At 48.2% G+C, this 20254-nt stretch overlaps 1 protein-coding gene across 3 annotated transcripts in view; it reads right to left on the bottom strand.

Annotated features, from left to right (window-relative positions):
* Positions 1–17636, bottom strand: part of RPH3AL (rabphilin 3A like (without C2 domains)) — a 40320-nt gene extending 22684 nt beyond the window's left edge. For 2 of the 3 annotated variants that reach the window (XM_051635605.1, XM_051635606.1), the window contains exons 1-5: positions 17511–17636; positions 10013–10124; positions 8518–8661; positions 6447–6576; positions 2402–2488 (exon numbers count right to left, since the gene is read on the bottom strand). In XM_051635605.1, the coding sequence (XP_051491565.1) occupies positions 2402–2488; positions 6447–6576; positions 8518–8661; positions 10013–10089 (438 nt within the window). In that variant the 5' untranslated portion in view covers positions 10090–10124; positions 17511–17636. The remainder of the gene's footprint in view (positions 1–2401; positions 2489–6446; positions 6577–8517; positions 8662–10012; positions 10125–17510) is intronic. The other variant, XM_051635607.1, reaches the window with a different exon arrangement.
* Positions 17637–20254: the final 2618 nt, after the last annotated feature.

Here is a 20254-nt window from a genome sequence, read left to right as displayed (position 1 = left end):
CTGGTGTGGAGGGAATCACCCAGCTTGGAAACACCACATCTCACCACACTTGCTGGGAGAGAGGACATTGCAGACCAGCATCAAACACTCACCCACTAGAGCTGGCCAAGTTTAGGGGTCTGACAAGCTGGGAGGTGTTGCCAGAGCTCTTTGCCTGGGACAAGCCTACTTTAAGCATGTACTTAATTAGCATGGGCTAAAGAACCTTGTTCAGCCACACTGTGCCTCGAGAAGAGGAGAGGAGGGACGTACTGCCTTGTTGCTGCATCACACAACCCAAAATGCTTCAGTGGGTTCCTGAAGCTCCCTGTCTGGATCCCAGGAAATAAAATGGGGCTGATACCAACTCAGCATGCAGGTTAAGAGAGAAAGGAGAATATCTGATCCCAAAGAGCAGACATCCATCTGCACTCAATTATAACAAATATAACCTTCAGCAAAGAGCGTGGCCAAATGGGTTTGGTCCAAAGCAGATGGCAATACCAGACAGATCCAGATCACAGAAACTGACAGCAACAAGGGACTGGTTGTGAACACAAGCCCTTAAAAGAAACCTGGTAATTTAGTGCATACCTTGTAATATCATGACACCTGAACCAGCTTCAGAGATTGCACTAGTACCAGCCATCAAACAGAGGCCCAATAGCCTCCCCTCTTCCCCACACAGACTCTCATGGAAGACCCAATCTAAGACACTTTTCAGGCATTTATTCTGATATTGCCTCAACTTCCTTGCCCTCTCTGACACGCCTCAAGGCTTCTGGTAATTCTCAATGCTCCTCTGCCTTTCTCCAAAATAAAAGGCAGAACATGTAGGAACACAGAGGGGATGTATGACTTGATGGCTGGCTGCATGTCCACACTGTGACCCTTCCAACCTTCTCCTGGTCAGAGCGCCAGCAGCACCGCAAACGAGAAAGGAGACAGACCTGAACCGACATTAAAGGGAATCAAAAAAATAAAGATGAAGCTTAAGGCTGGGAGGGAAGATGAGGCTATTTGTTAGTTAGTCTAAGTAGGAAAGTTCCATCCATTTTCATTAAGGCAGCACTTTGGCCTTATCTCAGGTTTCACAGAGAGAGTGAGCCTTGAAGGTTACCATACTCTCACACACTGGTAACACACAACACTTGCTGGGCAGGTTAATATACTTTTCTGTCCAGTGACCACAGCTCCTCATTATTTTTATAGGAAATAGGAAAAATCCCTACAATTATACAGTGTGGGATGACAAAAAATAAAGAAAGAACACAATAAAAGAAATTAATTAAGTTCTAGTCCTATACCCATCTCCCTGCAGAACACAGAAAATATCTTGACTTGCCTCACTCTCCATTTTGGGACCTCCATTTGGAATTTAAAACTTCTGGGTGATTCAGGGTATCACATTATTAGTTATATCCAGAGAGTTGGAATGCTTTCTGCCTACCCTACCTACACCACTAATGAAAAGTTAGGCAGTGCCCATGTGCCCCTCCTCTTGCCTGAACATGAACTTTGCAAATACTCCCACACAAACCCCTCTTATGTAAAACCTAAGCAATGCTAAGCTTCCACAATTATATATATGTATATAAATTATATACATATAAATATGTATTAACAAAATTCAGCATCCCAAATACCTGCAGAAATCCTCTCACTACATTTAAAAAAAAGATTTAGCAGACCACTCAGGTTTCACAATCGGTTGCAGTGGTCAGAAAGAGCTGCACTGGAATGATGTTCAAGGACCACAAGCAAAAGCCCAAAATAAATTGATAGGACAAGTGAAAATCCTTCTGTAATCACAGCACAAATCCACTGACTTCACTTCACTATAGAGCAGAGGGCCCTAATATTGAGACGTTGCTGGCTGGCACACAAGAATTGAGGAAGGCCATTACTTTTGGCAGTCTAAAGTCAAGAATGATGGATATAAAAATTTAGAGACCTGCATTAGAAGTCTAACACACTGGCAAGTTATGGGATTTTTAGGCAGCAGGGAGGAAAACAGACTTAAAAGCTGCAATTCTGGTTATTTTTAGAGGGATAAATATTGCAGCTATGCTATAGATCTCTCCAACTATATTAAAGAACTGGTGCTAGCCAAGTTTATTTGCCACAGAGCTAGGAGGGAAAAAGCGTGGCTGCAAAAGGTCTCTTATCATAGCTAGAAAAACTTCACAAAGCCATTCAGGCTGCAAGGGCTTGTGTGGATTTTTTCCCTCCACCCACCCACAAACCAAAGCTGTCACCACTGTGTATTTATCAAGCCTGTCTGACCTCCAGTTGAGCCTCCCAAACTCCATCCCAAGCTCCCAGTGTCCAGGCACAAGGAAGATCCTTCACACACTCAGCATGGGCTTGGGATGTGTAGGTGCATACTGCTGAGCCCCATCTCTCCACAGCTGCATTTTACCTCTCTCTGTTCACTGCAGATCTTGCACAACCAAAGTGGACGTTTCTGGGCTCCAAAGGTTTCTATTCCACACTTGGTGCAAACTTTCTGAAACAAGGAGAGAAACAAAAAGAAGACAAAAGGTTGTGTTAGCAACTCCCCGCAGCCGTTGGGAAAGACATGAAGAAGCATCTGCTTTCCTTAAAAACCTAAACATGGCACAATTTTCTTATATATCCTGGAGAATCACTGATCACAGGAAACTGCTTCAGGTCTATATAGACATGAGACAAAGACAAATAGAACCACAGAACCAAATCCACAGCACAGTCCTTGACTGCAGGGTGCAAAGATAACTGGACAGAGCAAATCAAACCCCGTGACCAACAGGCATATTTCCAGAGTGTTTTTTTATTATTATTCCTCTAAATCCTAAAACCCAATCACTGTGGCATGGAAAGCAGCTGTAACTAAGTATAAAACAAGCGTGCATTTGTACAAGACTGGAAATCCTCCTCCCTTCCCTTACACATGTAGTTTTGAGCCCCACAGCTTCCCCTCCATTTCAACACCCAGCTGTTGATTTGTGGCTGTGGACACGACTGAGCACATTTCCTGAGCAGAATGCTGGATAGTGCTGCTCGGCCTCTGTTGCTGCACAGGGAAACTTTCATGTCTCTGCTGGCATTACAAGCCATTTACAACCTGAATCACCTAATATTAAATAATGAAGGTGATGTGTATCAGACTTGGCTTACAGCTTGAATGAGGAATTGGATGAATTCTTTAATTCTCACAGAGCAAAAGCCACTCACAAGAGGGCCCTGGAGAGCAAAACCATGCTTAGAGAGACATGTGAATTTATCTCCCCAGCTAAGGTTTTACCTATCCCCCCAACCATGCTACTCCTCCTCTGAGGAGGTCTGTGTCCAAGGACAAAAGTCTCAGCCCTCAGTGCCCATGCCTGGAGGAGGAGATTGGCAGAACTACAGTACCTGAGGCAACAGCTTCATTGCACAAATAAACACACCCAACTCTTTTGGTCAGTGCAGTCCAAAGGCAGGTCTGTCCCTGACTCGTGCTGCACAGAAAGTGAGAGGTGGCACCAGCAGTCCCACAAAGGTTGGTGCTCCTCTCCATCTTTTTGTTCCTGTCCCTGCCCTCAGCTTCCCAGACAAATAAGGAACAACCTTTTTGGTCTGGTGCATCAGTACTCAACATGGTGCTACCCAAGCCAAGGGGGATTGCAGATGCAACTCGCAGAAACCACCTGAACAACCCCAAATTCTTCCTCCCTCAAACCAAAACCTGAAGGTGCAACTCAGCCTTAAATACCCTCAAAGATCCCCATACATATAGCACATTCAAACACTCCCTCTAGTGGAAGTTTCCTAGCGATTTTATTCCTAGCCATAAATTTTGAAAGTTCCAATTTAAAACGGGGCTTTCCTCCTCCCTGTCTCTGCAGACTAACTGGAAAGTTGAGCATCCCTTTCCAACCCCTCAAAAGAAGACAACACCCAAGGGCATTAAACACAGCCCCATTCCTCATTAAATACAAGGTAAAGCTTGTATCTTATACTTCATCTTTTATACATGATACTGACACTCTCTGCATGGTAAATGACACATTATGCTTTGTTTAACTACTGCTATTGTTATCATGTATAGATTTGTATACATCTTTGTCTTGCCATCATGCATTTATTTCTAAGATAATGAAAACTAATATTAAAAATATTCTTCATAAATCAGAAAGTGGCTCTTAGAAAATCCACCAGGCTACAAAAAATTCTAAAATCTTTTTTCAGCAGAAGGGACTTGCTGAAAGTAAGTTATTTGCTGTGTTTCAGATGCATCATTGCAATAATTCCTGTTATTGAATTAAATGGGCTGCAATGAAGTGGGAACAGAGCAATGCTAGCAAGAAAAATATGAACTTTGAAAATCCATAATTCCCTGGCAAGTCATTGCTTATTGCATACAACACTGCATGAATGATGGATATCCCTGGACGAGAGGGAACAAGCTCAAAGTAACAGTTCACTGTGTGCTCTGTCAAAAGGTTGACTGTTCCCTCATTTCACTCCACAACATTAAAAAGCAGCAAGGGGAGAAGCCCAGGGCACCCACTCAGCATTGCCCTGAGCTTGCACACAGCTGAAAAGCAGCTGCAAGCTGCTTTTTTCAGCAAGCCAAGCTGGAAGCAGCTGCAAAAGGCTCACTGGAAAAGTAAGATCTCACCTTAAATCAATCTGGGTATGAATCTTCCTGAATTGCTCAACAGACTCCAGACAAAAAGGGAATATCCGCAGAAAAAACCCAGCCCTTCCCTGGGGTTTGTGTGTCACAGCCCTCCTGCAGCCTCAGGCTGCCTCACTACCTGGGGGGTTGCTACCTACAACTACAAATGGAAAGAAGTGTCTGCACCAGCTTTTGCCTCCTTGTTAGGTACAGGGCTCACATAAAAGAGTTTAGAAAGTGCTGTGGCAATGTGACCTAGTTGGCTTTGGACAAGGTGAGAACAGAGTCTCTAAGGGAAGAAGGCAAGCATACAGCACATCCTGTTATTCCATGTGCTTGAAACACAGGAAACAGCCAGCTGCCTCCTGTCTGCCAGCCAGCCCCTTATTCTCCACAGACACGTGTGCACGGAGCCCATGCTTCTCTCCAAGAGTGCTGCCCTGTAGCTCCCCTTTCAGTCGGACCTTCCCAGTACCTTACTTTTGCATCCTTCCCCACCTCTTCCTAAAAGGGCAACATCCTCCTTGGCTTAGGACTCAGGGGTTCAGTGATTTGTGTTTACTTTTCCAGTCACTGCCTTCCAAGTAATCTTCTGCATAACCCCTTCCTCAGTCAAGCCAGTTCTGTAAACAGGATCCAGTCAAGAAACTCCCTTGACAGCAAAGGCAGGACAGCTCACAGCAGCTCCCTGCCCAGTGAGCACATATGGAGGAAGAGTGGTTCTGACTGCAAGGGGCACTCACCTCCCTTCCCTCTCTTACAAAAGCTTTAAGCCCAGCAGTGCTGCAGCCAACCATGGACCACTGCAGGCAGCCTGCTCTGCATGACAAATGCATCTCACAGCCTCCAGCAATGCCAGAATGAAAGGTTCTCCATCATGGTCTGCATGGCTGCTTAACCACAGAGGTGCCAAAATGCACCACTACACAGCTAAAGAGAAGTTCAACTCAGTGCTCTCCTGGGGGCTCCATGGGACATCTCCTGAGTCACAGGGTAGGTGACACGGGCAGGTGTGTCCTTGGCTCCAGTACCAGGCTGCTCCCTTCTATCCTGCCACCAGCAAGTTGGAAACACTCTTGCATCCAGCAGGGTACCCTCACCTCTCCCTAGGAAACACACTGAGGCAGTCAGAGAGAGACGTATCTCCCCAGGGAAAGATGGGCTTTAAGCGAAGGAAAAACAGTCTCCCAGCAGAGAGAGGATAAGGTGGTTGCCTTGGAGATGATCATCTCCACAGCAATACAGATTAACCCCTTGGCTACAGAGTCTGGACACAAAACATGGTACCCCAGGGCATTGGCAGAACAGCAGTGGCCCTGCAAACTGATGCTCCCTTAAAACAGCACCTGGGCAGTCCCGCAACACTGTACACAAACATGGGCAGTAATTGCTGCACAGGCTGACTTATGTATCAGGGTTGGGAAGCTTACTCTGGTGTGGAACTTGAAGGTGGACTTGAGTCCTCCGAAGAGACACATCACTGGGAGGTCTAAGGGCAGATATTAACAGGAAAACACACAGACTATGAGTTGCTTCTGATGGACGTACATCTCTGCCCTTCTCCCACCTTGAAGCCCCAGAGAGGGAGGTACAGAGTGGGCAGATGCACCCATCTCAGCACTTAGTGCAGTTCAGGCTCTTTAGGATCCTGAAGAATAAGATAACCATGGAACAAGAGAAAACCTGATGGTCTGACAGCACCTACCTAGACAAGTGAGGCTAAGATAACTCAGCTGAACTATCAAGCTTCTGAGAGGTTTGGGGGCCTTTCCTGACCAGATCTGCTACCAGAAACAGGCAGAACCTGTGTGACCAAACACACCTTTTTGCAATCCTGACAAAAGACCGAGGTGCTGCCCAGTAGCCCCAGCAGTTCACTGCAGAGCAGGCACTGGGAGAGGCCGTTGCCCATCGCATTCTTTCTCATGTTCTCCAGCCGCTCCACCAGGCGCCTGCAGGGAACGAGACAGAGCAGAGGTCACAGCACTCACCTTGGAGATTGAAGCACATGGTCCTGAAGCATGCCAGAAAACCTGCTATGTATGCTCCAGACTCAGTCTGCCTTCACTGCTTCTGTGCAGTTCTGGGCCCCTTGCTGAGGCCATATGTATTTTCACTTCAATTTCTGCACGCAGTATTTCCCATCAGGTGGCTCTTGGACATCACAGGATACAAACCTTTGTAAATCCATCTACTGATGCTCATCAAGCTCAGAATAATCAGAACTGCAAATACCATGGGCAGGCCTGACTCAGCTAGCAGCTGCTGTGCAGACAGCTCACAAGAGGGGCTTGGTCCCAGAACTCTCTAGAAGCTCAGTGTCACTAGGGCCACACAGTCTCTGCACAATTATTTCTTGCCTGTAGAGCAGTAAAGCATTTAGTGCTCAGACTGGGGCGAGTCAGCACCCAAAAAGGACCTCCTGCCAAGCTCTGCACCATTCTTTTGTACACTCCCTGAAACCAGCACTGTAGGCACATCACTTCACACATCCCATCAGAAGCAGGAAGGCCAGACTGAAGCCATCAGACCAAAATGAGCCCTGCTGCAGCACAGGAATGCCAGTAACTGCCCCCTGCTTCATTTGACAGCTCACCTGGAAGACAGGAAGCACATACATATGCACAATGTCCATAGCAGCAGAACTACGAAAGGGAAGGAAGGCGGGATGAGCAATTAAGATGCAGGATGTGGAGAGCATGCAGAGCAAGGCTGCTGTCACGAGATCACTGCTTGGCAATTCTCAGGCATCCATTTGTAGTTGGGGACAATGACAGCCAGGCCATTTATCAGAGGTAGCATCCAGCTGCAGCCACATGCAGGCAGGAGGCTCAGGGAGGGAATGATCCCGCTGTCCGTGCAGCCCCGTCCTCATTAGTGCTAATGTCCCATTAACCAAGTCCCTCACTGAGAGGATGGCAAGGTCTGTTTGGAAGAGGTACTGCCTGTGGTGATGAGGTCAGACAGCACAGCCAGGCCGAGCCATCATTACTGAATTTATTATCCCTGACTTCACCACAAGAGAATGCTTCAGCATGGGGACAGCAGGGCTCTCTCTGCAAGGTACACAACACCCACACAGGAACCGTCAGCCCCTCGGGGACTCTGGCTGCTGCTGGGGCCTCCCATGTATCACATGGGCATCACTCGCAGTTCTCCTTAGCACTCACTGATGGGCACTGCACAGGGACAGAGCACAGGGGAGGGAAGGTGGGCCTGCTGGACATGGGTCGGGTGTCACTGGGGTTTCCTGTCTCTTGAACACAGAATACTGCTGGGAAATGCTGCAGGACTGCCCACCTGGCTTTAAAGACAGTGTAGGACAACTACAGACACAGCGGAGGCCAGACATCCAGTAGGACTGAAAGCAAATGGAAATCTGCAGCAGCAAAAGGATGCCCATAAATTAAATAATCGAAGATAGCAAACACCTTCCAGAGGGCTCAGCCAACTAGAACATGAACCCATTCACTGCTCCAGGCAAAATCCCAGGGGGCTGCTGCATAAAAGGGAAAACCTAACTGTGATGCCAGCACAGTTTCTGAACCCTGCCATCCACTAACAGCTGTAAAGTCAGGATCTTCTTCCCCAGCCTGTTCCAGAGCCACAAGGGCAGCTGCCTTAGCACACTCTGCATTTACCAGGGAGTGTAGACCGTAGGCTTGCAACCACAGCAAGCCCCAAGGCTCAAAGAATGAGACACAGGGAGAAGGAACAGATCACATCCTTCCCAATGGTCATCACTTGCAAACAAGCAACATGGAAGGTGAAAATAACTGACCTAAAGGATGCTCTCATTGATGGAGGTTGAGCTCAGGCAGTCAGGAGAGCCACTCCTCCATCTGTGCTGACCTTTCCTTCTGAGGGAAAGGGACAAATGAATGTGACTGTACCCAATGCGCTGCTGCTCAATGATGTCCAATTTCTCTGCTTTGTGGATGACTTCCAGAATGACCTCAAGTTCCTGTGGGCTCAGAGCCTGCATCTTCCTCTGTTTCTCAGTCTGGAACGTGTGCACTGACCAGCCCGTCTGGAGCCTGTGGGAGGGGATGGAGAGAAGAATTAAGCTGTGAAAGTACAAAAGCCCCAACCTGCCCCACAAGCCAAATCTGCCAGAAATATAGAGTATGCATCAGCCTTCCATCAGAGAAGTCCAAGTGGGAGTCTCCTCTCAGTGACAGATCACCACATCACTCCTGCAGCAGGACTGAGGGCTGTGCTGTCTCTCCCTGCCCTCTCATATCCCTTTCTGCTCCAGTTTGTATTTTGCCACTCCATGTCCTTAGTCCTATTTGGCTCTACCCATAAAGAAAATGACTGCTCTGAGGGCTGGCTGTCCTGGGAACCCTTGCACAGATGGATGCCAGTGCCAGACACCACAAATACCAAGAGCAGACTCCAGAACATGGGGAATACCTGCCCTCTCCTCCCTCCAGATCAGACGTTTCTAAGGTTCCCAGTTCAAACACACAAATCACCAGGCACACTTAGAAATATAAATTTGGCAACTTACTCCCTGGGTCTACTCCAGGCCCACACAAGGACTTTAGCAAACCCCTTCCCCTTGTTCCTCACATTAAGCACCCAACATTTCTCCTTAGCTCACTTGAGGATAAGCAGGAGCTTTCACAGCTCAATTAATTACCATTCAGTAGGGGTTTAGAGGTCACTGGATAAAGTCATGGCTGCCAGCACAATGCAGGGCACTATCAGATTCATTCACTTAATGAGGCTTTTCAGGTGAAGGCTGGAAAGCAGCAGTGGTGTGCACTGTTCTCACTCAGCACTCCCCTCAGACACAGGGTGACCTCCCATTTTCTAACACTTTGTAGGAGGCTGACCCCAGTGGTTCAGACAAGCACAGGGGTGGCAGTGGCATGGTACTAGCTGCCAGAGGAGGAAAGCATCCAAGAAAAAAACGCAATTTTGGTGCTTGACTCATCTCCATCCCTTTTGTCTTTAGGTTATTCTGTAATTTAACTTCAGGGGAAAAGGAGAACAAATGACAAGTTCCTAAAACAAAGGAGTGCTGGCAGCTGGGGGGATGCTATCAATTATACTGAGGGTGCTGCAGAGGTACCAGTCTGCCTCCAAGCCCTTCCTTTCTCCCAGGGGAGGGCTGATGGGATGGACTCCCAGCACACACCAGCCACACTGCAAACTCCCCTGCAGGCTGGCAGCTTGGAGTAGCAGCCAAGCACCAGGCCCCAGTTTAGCAGGCTTCCTGTCCCATCCAGCTTCTAGGGTTGAGAGGGGTCTGTGTGACAGACTCCTGCCTCTCAACCAGGCTGTGCTCAAGGCCAGTGAGCCAGTGCTCCACAGAGATTTGGGAAGCCATTCAGGCCAGAGCTGAGGCTGGAAGGAGAAGAGGGGGTGGCAAGGACTCACTTGGCACGCAGTGCCAGCTGCCGGTCATTGGGGCACACCCACTGGCCCGTCCCGCTGCCAAAAATCGTGTCGGCCATGGCACCAGGCTGGGGAGCAAAGGCAGGGATCACACCTGTAGGAAGCAAACACCAGCACTGAGCACAGCTGCCACCCCAGCCCCAGGAAAGCACAGGGCAGTGCTTGGCACAGCCTTATTAACCATCCCAAAGAGTGACTCTTCTGGCAAGCAAAACAGAGGTGATCTGCTGGCTGAACACACAGACAGACTCTCACCCACAGACAGCAGTCAAAACATACCATCATCCTCATAGAATATGAGCCAGTAAATACCTTCAAAAACCTTGAAGACAAGGCTGGAAGTTTAGATTTTATGGTACTCTGGGGGAAAAAAAAAAGAAAAAAGAAAAAAAGAAAAAAAAAAGCCAGAGACTCTGTAAATTCTGATTTTTCATTTCAGACTAGACAAACACATTGTTTCCAAGTATAATCTCTGCCCCATCACCTCCAGAGTCCCAGTGCTGCAGTACTGACAGAGAAAGCCACTCTAAAGGACACAAAGAAGCTACAGTTGGGTTTTTTTTACCTCTTAATGGGGTAACAAAGAAAAACCCACGCAACAATTGGCATGAATAGCGGCAAGTCACTCCGTTCATTAAAACTGCCTCCATAATAGCCTGATATTTATAACTTCAGCCTACAATAGCAGCTTGTTTGCATTCTCTGATGTTTAAGACAGCACCCCTAGCAGCAGATCTCCTACTGTGGCTTCTGTAACCAGCATGGTCACACCAGTGGTTCCTTGTGTTCCATGACAATTTCACCACGAACTGATCAGTAAAGGCAGCAAGAGCCAAATTCCATGTGCTTATGGGAGAAACACATCCCCAAAAGGCACTTTGCAGATAAGCAGTTCTGAGTCCTGCCAGCAGGTCAGATAAACAGCACCAAAGGACAGACACGGCCCAAAGATTTCAGTGGGGGCAAAACTAGTCTTGAGGTACCAAGCTTTTCTCCAGCTGGATTTGTCCTCCAGCAGAGCAAATGTCTCACAAGTCCTAATGGATAAGTTTCCAGGTACTAATGCTTACTTTTCCCAGAGCAGACACCTGCCAGCTTTGCAACCATACCTGCTGGGCAGAGATAACATGTTTAACGCTGTTTGGCAACACAAATCAGATACACTAGCAAGCAAAGTGTATTGCCTACCAACTGTGCAGCAGTTCCTGAGAAAGCCCATGTTCCAGTCTCAATAATCCACAGCACAATTGCCCCCACAGCACCCGTGGTTCAGTGTGCTGCACCTACACTTGCTATCAGCTGCTGTCACACAGAGCTTTCTGCTGCTGTGCCAGGCTTGTGCAATTCCAGCTCCCTCTCCCCAGGCTGAGCTCACATGTGCCACACACGCTGCACTCACCTCCCAGCACAGAAACACTAACTCGCGTCAGAACTGACAGCTACCTCCTGCCAAGCCCCACATCAGCCTTGAGAGCCAAAACTGTCAGAAACAACAACCAGTTCCCTCCTCTCTGACCACCAAGTTTCTGGAGAGACTGAAAACTCAGTGCTTACACTGAGGGAAAGGAGTAATTCCACACAAAGTACAGATTCCTTTCAGTGTAGGGAGGTAGATGTATAAAAAGGGTGAAGGCTCTAATAACTCAGTATAATGCTCAACAGCACAGTCCAATTGTACAGCAAAGCAAGGTAGGGAGGAGATGGGAGGCTGCATGAAGGAGTGGGCAAAGAAAGAGGGGTTGAGACAGGAAGGACATATGGAAGTGCTGCACACCATTTTTTAAATCTTTACTACATTAGTTGAGGTGACCACTTTGACAGGGATCACCCCTAAAAAAAATCCTTGAACCCTGGCATCTTTGATTCACCAAACATTTTCCCTGCACTGCTCAGTGCCACACATGCTGTGGGTTTACATTTCCATTTTGTCCCAGAACACCTCCTGCTCTTTTCATCTCCTTCACGATCTCAAGCAAAGAGAAAATACGTTCCCCACACACGTCCCACAGCAACTCACACACAGGGGAGCAATGGAGCATTAAGAGCAAAAGAATACGAAGGCTCCCGCCCCCAGGCCAGTGTAAGAAGCAGAGAGAAGCTACAATTTCACACAGAACAGCTGACCTGGGATTTTCCAGACATTTTCCAAGCCTGTGATACATTGTTACAGGATTATATGCACATATAACCACCCCACCTACACAAATGCATATATTAAATTACTCTTCAGATATACCACATACTCTTTCCTCCCACTCACACACACCTGAAGGACAGCACAGCCCACACAGCATCCACTGGTGAGGCTGAGGGCACCCAACCACACCTATGTGACCAGCACTTGGCAGCTCTGGGATGTATAGCATAAAAGCTAGAGCTGGAGGTGAAGTCTCACACTGTGGTCGGGGCAGAGGAGGTGGCTTTTCCAGCAGCTGTGCTTTCAGCAGCACTGAATACATCTGCCCCTCCTCTGCAGAGTTTTATCTGCTCTAACAGAGCTGAAGGCAACTCAGAATAGAGCACATCAGCTGTCCATTTTTCTCAGGAGAGACCTAAACAAATTCTCCAGCCTTATACCACGGTGTGCTTTTCTCAGCATGACTGAACAAAAACAAGCAATGTCATGCTCCTTTGCCTCTTGTTACTCAGCATACGCTTTCTGTTCTCTACCATTCCCTGAGCAGCATCTGCAAAGTGAGAAGGAAAACAAAACACAACCCAGAGATCCATTATATCCCACAACAGTCTTCAGATACATTATTCCCCAAAATAGTTACAGGAGCATTTTCTTTCGGCAGCATTAGATATCTGCTGCTCCCTCTGATGTAAACTGGCATTGCAGGTGGCTTTGGACTTTTGCCTCTGAAAAAAGCACAGTGTGGTGTGAACTTGAAGGAAACCAGAATCATAGCGGACTGAAGGCCACAGTCTTTTGGGTGGAAACAGGACTGGAGGAAAAGAGATACCTTGCATGGCCACAGGGACAGTGACAGAGAAGTGGTACCAGTATCTGGAAGGTGTGAAGCATCCTCCCCCTTATCTCTGTACAGGACAAGAAGTACAGTGGAACAAGCCTAATCAGAAAAACCAAGATAGCGAAACCACACAAGCCTGGGAAGTAATTTCTGTGGGTTATGGTGAAACACCCCTCTCCTGCAGTCAGCCTCCACTGTGTTCTCTCTCAAAAAAGCTTCAGTTAGCACCCGCATGACCGAGCTGCCCACTACCTGTCCTTCACTCCTCTCAGCAAGCTAAAGAAGGGCAAAAGGAGCCAGTCTCTAGCAGTGAGCTCCTATTGATACTTTATGACCTGCTTTAAAAACCCTCCACCTGTTTGTTCCTTTCCTGTGATGGAGGAAGCCATGTGAAACCAAACCTCATTAAATCTGAGTCCACCTGGCTGCTCTTGGCACAGAAGCTAAGAGCAGCACTGCAAGGAAGTGCTGCCCTGCAGTGAGCCAGCCCTTTGTGTGGGGCCAGGAGCATCTCAGAGGATGTGCAACAGAGCACACTTCTGCTGGCAGCTCTGACGTAGCACTGCTTCTGCTGTCTACATCAGGAGACTTGGACTCTGCAGCCAGAGAACATTACTCCAGTCTGTGAGGGAGAAACCTCCAGGGAGGGGTCTGAGTGAAGGAAGCAGCAGCAGGGTCATGCTGTTGACTTGGCTCCACATCCCTGTGGAGCACCACAGGACAGCAAAGTGAGCAGCATCTTTCCCACTCGGCAGTTTCCACTTCTTGGTCTGGAGGATGCGGGTGGGCTGCAGCTGGCCATGCAGCAGGACGTCCTCCAGGTGCAGGCTAGGGAGAGGAGAGCACCCTTCCATGCCACCACACAGCCACAGGTCCTGCAGCAGGCACCTCTTCCCAAGCAGCAGCAGACCAGCAGCGGGAGGTGTTTCTGGGTGCACTCCTGGTCCACATTCCAACAACCAGCACATTTGGCACCAACTACAACTGGCAGCTGCACTGGCAGCAGGTTGCCACGTTGGCCCATCCTAGAGCTAGCCCTGCCTGATGGCAGAACACAGACACAGCCCTTAGACAACAGGCTCTTCAAAGAATTTCAGGCTCTTGTGTGAAAGGACTGTTTTCTCAGCGCAACAGCAACATGAACATCATGTTTCTTTACCTTAATAATAGAGAACAGTAGTAGCAGGTCATGCCAAAGGTCCACTGACTATAGTACCTGCTATTTGACCAGCTCCAAGAACAGATGCTTAAAGAAGAGTATAAGAACAGAGCACAACACAGCAATCCTTTTCCAGAATACCCTCCCAGTCTCCAGGGATTCCTGGATCATGCACTTCCTGAGCCAGGCCATAGCTCTGTATTTAACACTATTAACATTTTTCTGCCCAAATATATCAGCTTTCTTTTTCAGCATCATCTCACCACACCAAGTTCCTTCCTCACTCCACCTCAAACACATTTTGACTTTACCTTGACTATATCAAAGTAAAAACTGAAGGGTCTTGTTGACATTGAAGTAGTCACTGCAACAGAAAACACCCCCTGATGGCAGTGAGAGCACAGCCTGCACGAGCTCCCCTGCAGCTGGGCCGATTACAGGTGCTCACAGAGCATGAATTCCTCAGAGCCCTGCAAACACAAACGTGTCCTGCACAGGCCCGTGAGGAGCTCTCCAGTCAGCTTTCATTTGTCTGGTTATTTCAGCTAAGAAGCTCGCCTCTATATTATTTTTTTTTCAAAATAGGGAATTAATTAGGCAATTAAAAAAAATAGTTCATTTAAAAAATAAAAATTAAACAGTTGTCTGGAGAGGAGTTCCCAATTCCCAAGCCGAGCTGTGCCAGTGTAATTAACTCGCCTGCTTCGAGGGCAGCACCTCCCCCAGGACTCTCAGCCTGCACCAGGTACCGTGCTGGCTTGTTTTCCCTTTTAGCTGCTGCTCCCTCGAAGAGGCAGTGTAATTACTCTCTGCTCTGTGCACCAGACCCCATTATCTCCGGGAAACCTTAGCAACTAAGCGAGTGTTTGCCCTTGTTGCTATGACAGAGGATAAATGAGCAGCGGAGATAGATAAGGGGAGCTCAGCCTCCGCCTCCCACCCCCCGCCGGCCAGTCCCTTTTCCTCCCTGACACCAGTCGCGCAGCAGGGAGACAAGTAGGAGCAGGCAGGGAAAGGCCCTGTAGTCCAGACACAAGTCTTTCCCTCACGTTTTAAAGATCCTAGCGCCACAGTTGTACTTCAAAGCGCACGTCTCTTTTAAAGTGACAGAATAACCCTTGGGGCTGCAGAAATTCACTTGACTTTCAAGATACGGCCAAGTCTCAGAGCCAGAGAGGGGAAGTAACTGTGCCTGTGCAAATGCTGGCTTAAAATAGAGCTTTATAAAAGTTTTTCTTATGCTCAAACCACTTTGAACTGCTCCTTCACGTTTAAAACTAGCAGCACGGCAAAGGAGCCTGCTGTAAGCATGGACATTTTGTAGGGCTAAGGAGGCAGGAAGCACAAGCACAGCTGAGCCAAGGACTCCTGATCACCTTCCCGCCCGTGCTCTCAGGAAGGGAGAGGGCCAGGCTGGCGCCCAGCTGAGACAATTGCTGGCTGTGGCAAACCCCCACCATCAGCGCAAACCCTTAGCAGCAGATGGAGAGCCAAGCAACACAAGGAATCCAATCTGATCAGATCTGACTTGCATCTCTGCAGCTTGGGCCAACAGAGACAGGGAAAACACAGTGTCCAAACAAACATCACAAAGCCTTGGCAAGCTTTGGGACAACAACTTAAGAACCCAATCAGACAGACTTTCCCCAGTCTGTCTCACCATGAAAGCTCAACCTCAATCAGCACCAGCAAAAAAAGAAATACCTCACTCAGAGACATGTGTTCAGCTCAAATTAAACACAAACCAGCTGCAGCACACAGAAAGCAAGAGGTGTAATTATCATGTAAGGCCAGGCTGAAAAAGCAGAAAGTGAGGATAAGTTTTGGGGGGAAAATAAGGTTCCCATGCAGCAGGGCTGCTTCACAATCCTAGCAGCAGCTGCAAGAAGCCTAACTCCTTTCAAGACAGAGCTTGTTAAAGAGCTTATAAAATACAATGCCCTGGAGGTCCATGCCAGTCCTACGAGTAAGAAGATAAAATCAGTTCTACAGGAAAACTGACATACAGTACCAGCAATCTTGTAGTTAATGAGAGGCACTTATTAGCGTGGCTACTTGATATATGGTAAGCTATAAAGAACCAGTTTTTACCCAAGAAAAGCAGTCTTCCAGCTCCCCAGCACCCTATGATGCTGGGGAGGAAAGCCAGCACTGTGCCACCCGCCAAGGTGTATCTTTATTTATCAGACTTTGGCCCTATTTCCTTCTGATCCCCAGCCAGGCAGGTGCTGGTGCAAAGTGAATAATTCATGAAGACAGCTGGCTCTTTTTAACTCAGGTTGTGGGGCAGGTTGATCTGGCACAGGAGAAACAAATTAGCATCTAAATGGCCAATTAGAGGACTCGTTTCACTATTCTGATATGCTAAAAAAGCTCAGGAGGCCTTCTGGGCTGGAGGTTGGCAGGGTGGACTCTGTACCTCACAGTCTCCAGAGAAGCATCAAGTTTCTTAGATAGAATTAGACATACCAAGGAAGTACTGAGCACGGGCCAGTGTTTGTCAAGGAATCCCTTGCAGGAGAACCTCATGCCAGCCTGCTTCACGGGTAACCTCCAGTGAACCAGGAAAATCACATTCATGGCTGGTGGAGAAATGCTGCAGAGCAGCCTGATGCCAGGCCTTGCCAAAACCTCACAGTCCCACCCAGCTCCAAGCCACAGGGCTGCCATCACATCTAGAGGATGAAATACACTTCCTCAGCATCCTTAAGCTACCGTATTGGTCTGGAAGCCTTTAAACACCACATAAGCACAGACAGTAGTAGCTGCAAGACTTTATCACTGTGAATGTTGTCAGTACATCCAAAAAGAAAGCCATGGACTTTAATCAAGTCCTGAGAAGTACCTGACCCAAGCTGCAGCAGACTGAAAAACCTAGCAGCAGACACAACATGTTATTCTTACTTGCACATACAACAGCACCCATCACCCCGTGTCCCAGTGCCCAAAGGACCGTGATAAACCACCCTCTGCAAAATCCACATGGCTGCTCCCACCACACAACATACACAAACCCAGTAGCTCTCAAAAGGACACTGGGATTTGTAAGTTTTTTGATAGTGCACAGCACTTTCAACCTCCCAGTTCTGCCTTGTTTCCCCCTACACCTCTGTCACATTCAGTTACCTTCAAAAATCTCGATTCCACCTAAATTCAGCCTTGTGCACTTTCTGAACTGCTTTCAACAGCATTTTAGGCAAAACTCTCCCACCATTTGAGCTCCAGATGCCCCCGGCCCCCCCAAAAAAGCGGCTCCCGTCTCCCAGCTGGCCAGGGAACAGGACCAGACCCCCAGGGCCCCGCACATGGCGCTTTCCCAGCAGGTGCCCAGGCAGCCGGTACGTACCTACACACCTAAAACTCTCCTTGAAACTCGTCACGAAGCGCCCGTCTCCCTCCGGGCAGTGAGCTGCGGGCTGCCCCGCCGCACCCACCTGCCCTCCGGCCTGGCCCCGGCAAAGCTCCCGGCCGGCTCCGCCACGAGCCGGGCTGGGACGCGACTCCGCGCCGCCTCCTCCCGGGACAGGGCGGAAACGGAGCGCACCTGCGCCGCGCCGCCGCCTCCGGTCCTGCCCACTCCGCGCTGCTCCGCGCTCCACTCCGGGCTCCGCGACCCCCCGCGGGCCAGAGCACCCCGGGCAAACCCGCCCCGCCAGGCTCGGCCGCCGCCAAGGCCCGGCCCGGAACTCGCGGGGCTCGGAGCGGGGCCCCCGGCAGCCGCACGGTTCTGGGCTGGGATCGGGAGCCCCGAAAGGGAATGGAATAATTAAAATAGGCATAAAAACACACTGGGAAAAAAAAAAAAATCCCAAAACTATAAACAAGGAAAACCGGTTGCAAAAAAAAAACAAAACAAAAACAACACAAAAAAGACACAACCAAAACAAACCCCCACACAAAAGAAGCCCGAACCAAAACACAGATCCACCCAAACAAAACCAACTCCTCCACAAACAAAAAAACCCAATACAAAACAAAACCCCGAAGCAAAACCAAACAAAACAACCAACCCCAGGAAACAAACAAACTCACAGCAAAACCCAAACGCACCACAAAAATTAACTCTGCAGGGGAAAAAAAAAAACAACGGTTCAAAACAAGAGCAGCCCGAAGCAAAGCAAGGTGAGCTGCTGGGCCCAGAACCACCGTAGGAAGATCCTAAGTGTTAAAAAATTAAGGGCCCAAATCTGCAGAGCAATCCTATAACAGCCACCAGCTAGAGCAGGTTGCCTTGGACAGCAGCAAAATTTGGTGTCTCATTTTTTACAGTAAAGTTATTCCTCCCAGAACTGCTGCGGGCTGTTTCAGAGCCCATTCCCTCATGCTTCGTGACAATTAAACATGCCCTGCTTTGCATTTTGGAGAGCTGTACAAACGCTAATTACTGTCCCATGCAGCACGGTGGAAGGGGGGGAGCAAAGCATTTGAAGTGACAGCCCTGGGATCATATGGTGAGTCAACATAAAATCACAGGAAGACAATCATTCCTTTGCACAAGCCTCTGAAGACACAAATTAGGGCTCATTACTGTCTACATGTCCAGTGGAGGTAGTGGGTAAATTTGCCATGTGGCAGGAAGGGAGGGAGAGAGAAAGAGACAAGGAAAAGAGAAAGGAATTGAAATCTTCAGCCTGTGCTTCTACTGCCTGCTGCTCCTGAGAAGGCTAGTGGCCTTCCAAGCCAAAGCACTTTCATACATCCACAAGACCTCAGGGTAAGTGTAGGGACCCTGAGTCACCTTTTACGTAAATCAAGTTCACTTCCAAGTATACATTTTGCTTTTTGGTTTAACCAAGTGTTGAAAAATACATCAGAGGAAGCAGAGTTTGCGTTAATACAGAAGAAAGCACTTGAAGATGACATTTCACACCAGGGTAGTTCTCCACATAGTCAATAACATAAATAAATTAAACACACTGTTCAGCCAACTTCAGGAAAAAGATAAATTACCTTATTTAACTCTCTGTACTGGCAGGAAACAACACAGATCTCAGAGCATGAATTCTGCTGTAGAATTTGCTTGTTGGCATCCCCACAGAACTACAGATGCTTAGGAGTCCAACTGGGCCTTGATAGCTGGAAGTCAAAGAAAATAAATATGACATGGCATTAAAAATTTAAAAAGGCTAAACATGAGTTTTATCTTGATAGCATGAAGTCAATTTTTAATATACTCATTTCTCAGAAAGCAGGCACTTCCACCCAAAGAACCCTTCAAAGTCTGTCTTTTATCAATGATGGGTTTCACTGAATTATTCACCAGATCACAGCTGCCAGAGATTTTAAATATACACATGACAAGGACTGTAACGGATAGCAACCCTCTCCTACAGGGCTATCAGCCATGCTGACAGTTGCACCTCAGATGCCCCAAGCTGATCCAGTCTCCTTCCAGCACAGCACTTAATTGCACACTGGGGAGCAGCTTTTCTATGCCACCTTCGACATGCACACTTCTCAATAACTGAGAAATAAAAGACCATTTTCAGAGAGATGTTCAACTTGGGGGCATGAAGGTGTCCTGAAGAAGAACTGCAGATGCTTAAAAGCAGCCCTATTGTATGGCAAACCAATACTAATTGTAATGATCCTGGAGTGCTATGGGAAATTATTCCCAGCTTGGACACTGGACTGGTAAGCAGGGTCTGGGCTCCCAGTCTCAGCCATATCCTGCCAGGCAGTCCAGGCTTTGGAGACCTGCTGGCTGCTGTGCAGCACTGGCAGTAACCACCACTGTGAAACCCCTGCTGTTGACACTGAAAAATCAGAGCATTAGCAGCAGTGGGAGAAGTGCTGCCTGCAGGCCAGGGATCCACTGTGGGAGCAGCCTCCTGGAAGCCCGAGTTCATCACAACCTGTCTGAAAGCAACTGCCAGCGGCTGCCACATTTCACGTGTAAATAGATCAGAAGGAGAGAAGGCAAGAGGCAAGCAAAGTGGGGGAGAAAGCAACCAAGCCAGAATTAAACCCCATGCTATTTCCAAGGAAAAGATAGCCAAATAAGCAGTGCATGGCTTCAGCAACTGTTGCTAGAGTTCCTGGGAATGCTTTTTGTCCAGGCTCACCTTCAAAGGTGACGCACTGATCTTC

Source organism: Apus apus, chromosome 18 (assembly GCF_020740795.1).
Source record: "Apus apus isolate bApuApu2 chromosome 18, bApuApu2.pri.cur, whole genome shotgun sequence".
Lineage (NCBI taxonomy): Eukaryota > Metazoa > Chordata > Aves > Apodiformes > Apodidae > Apus > Apus apus.
Note: the sequence above shows the minus strand (reverse complement) of the source record. Positions and strands in the feature narration are given on the sequence as shown.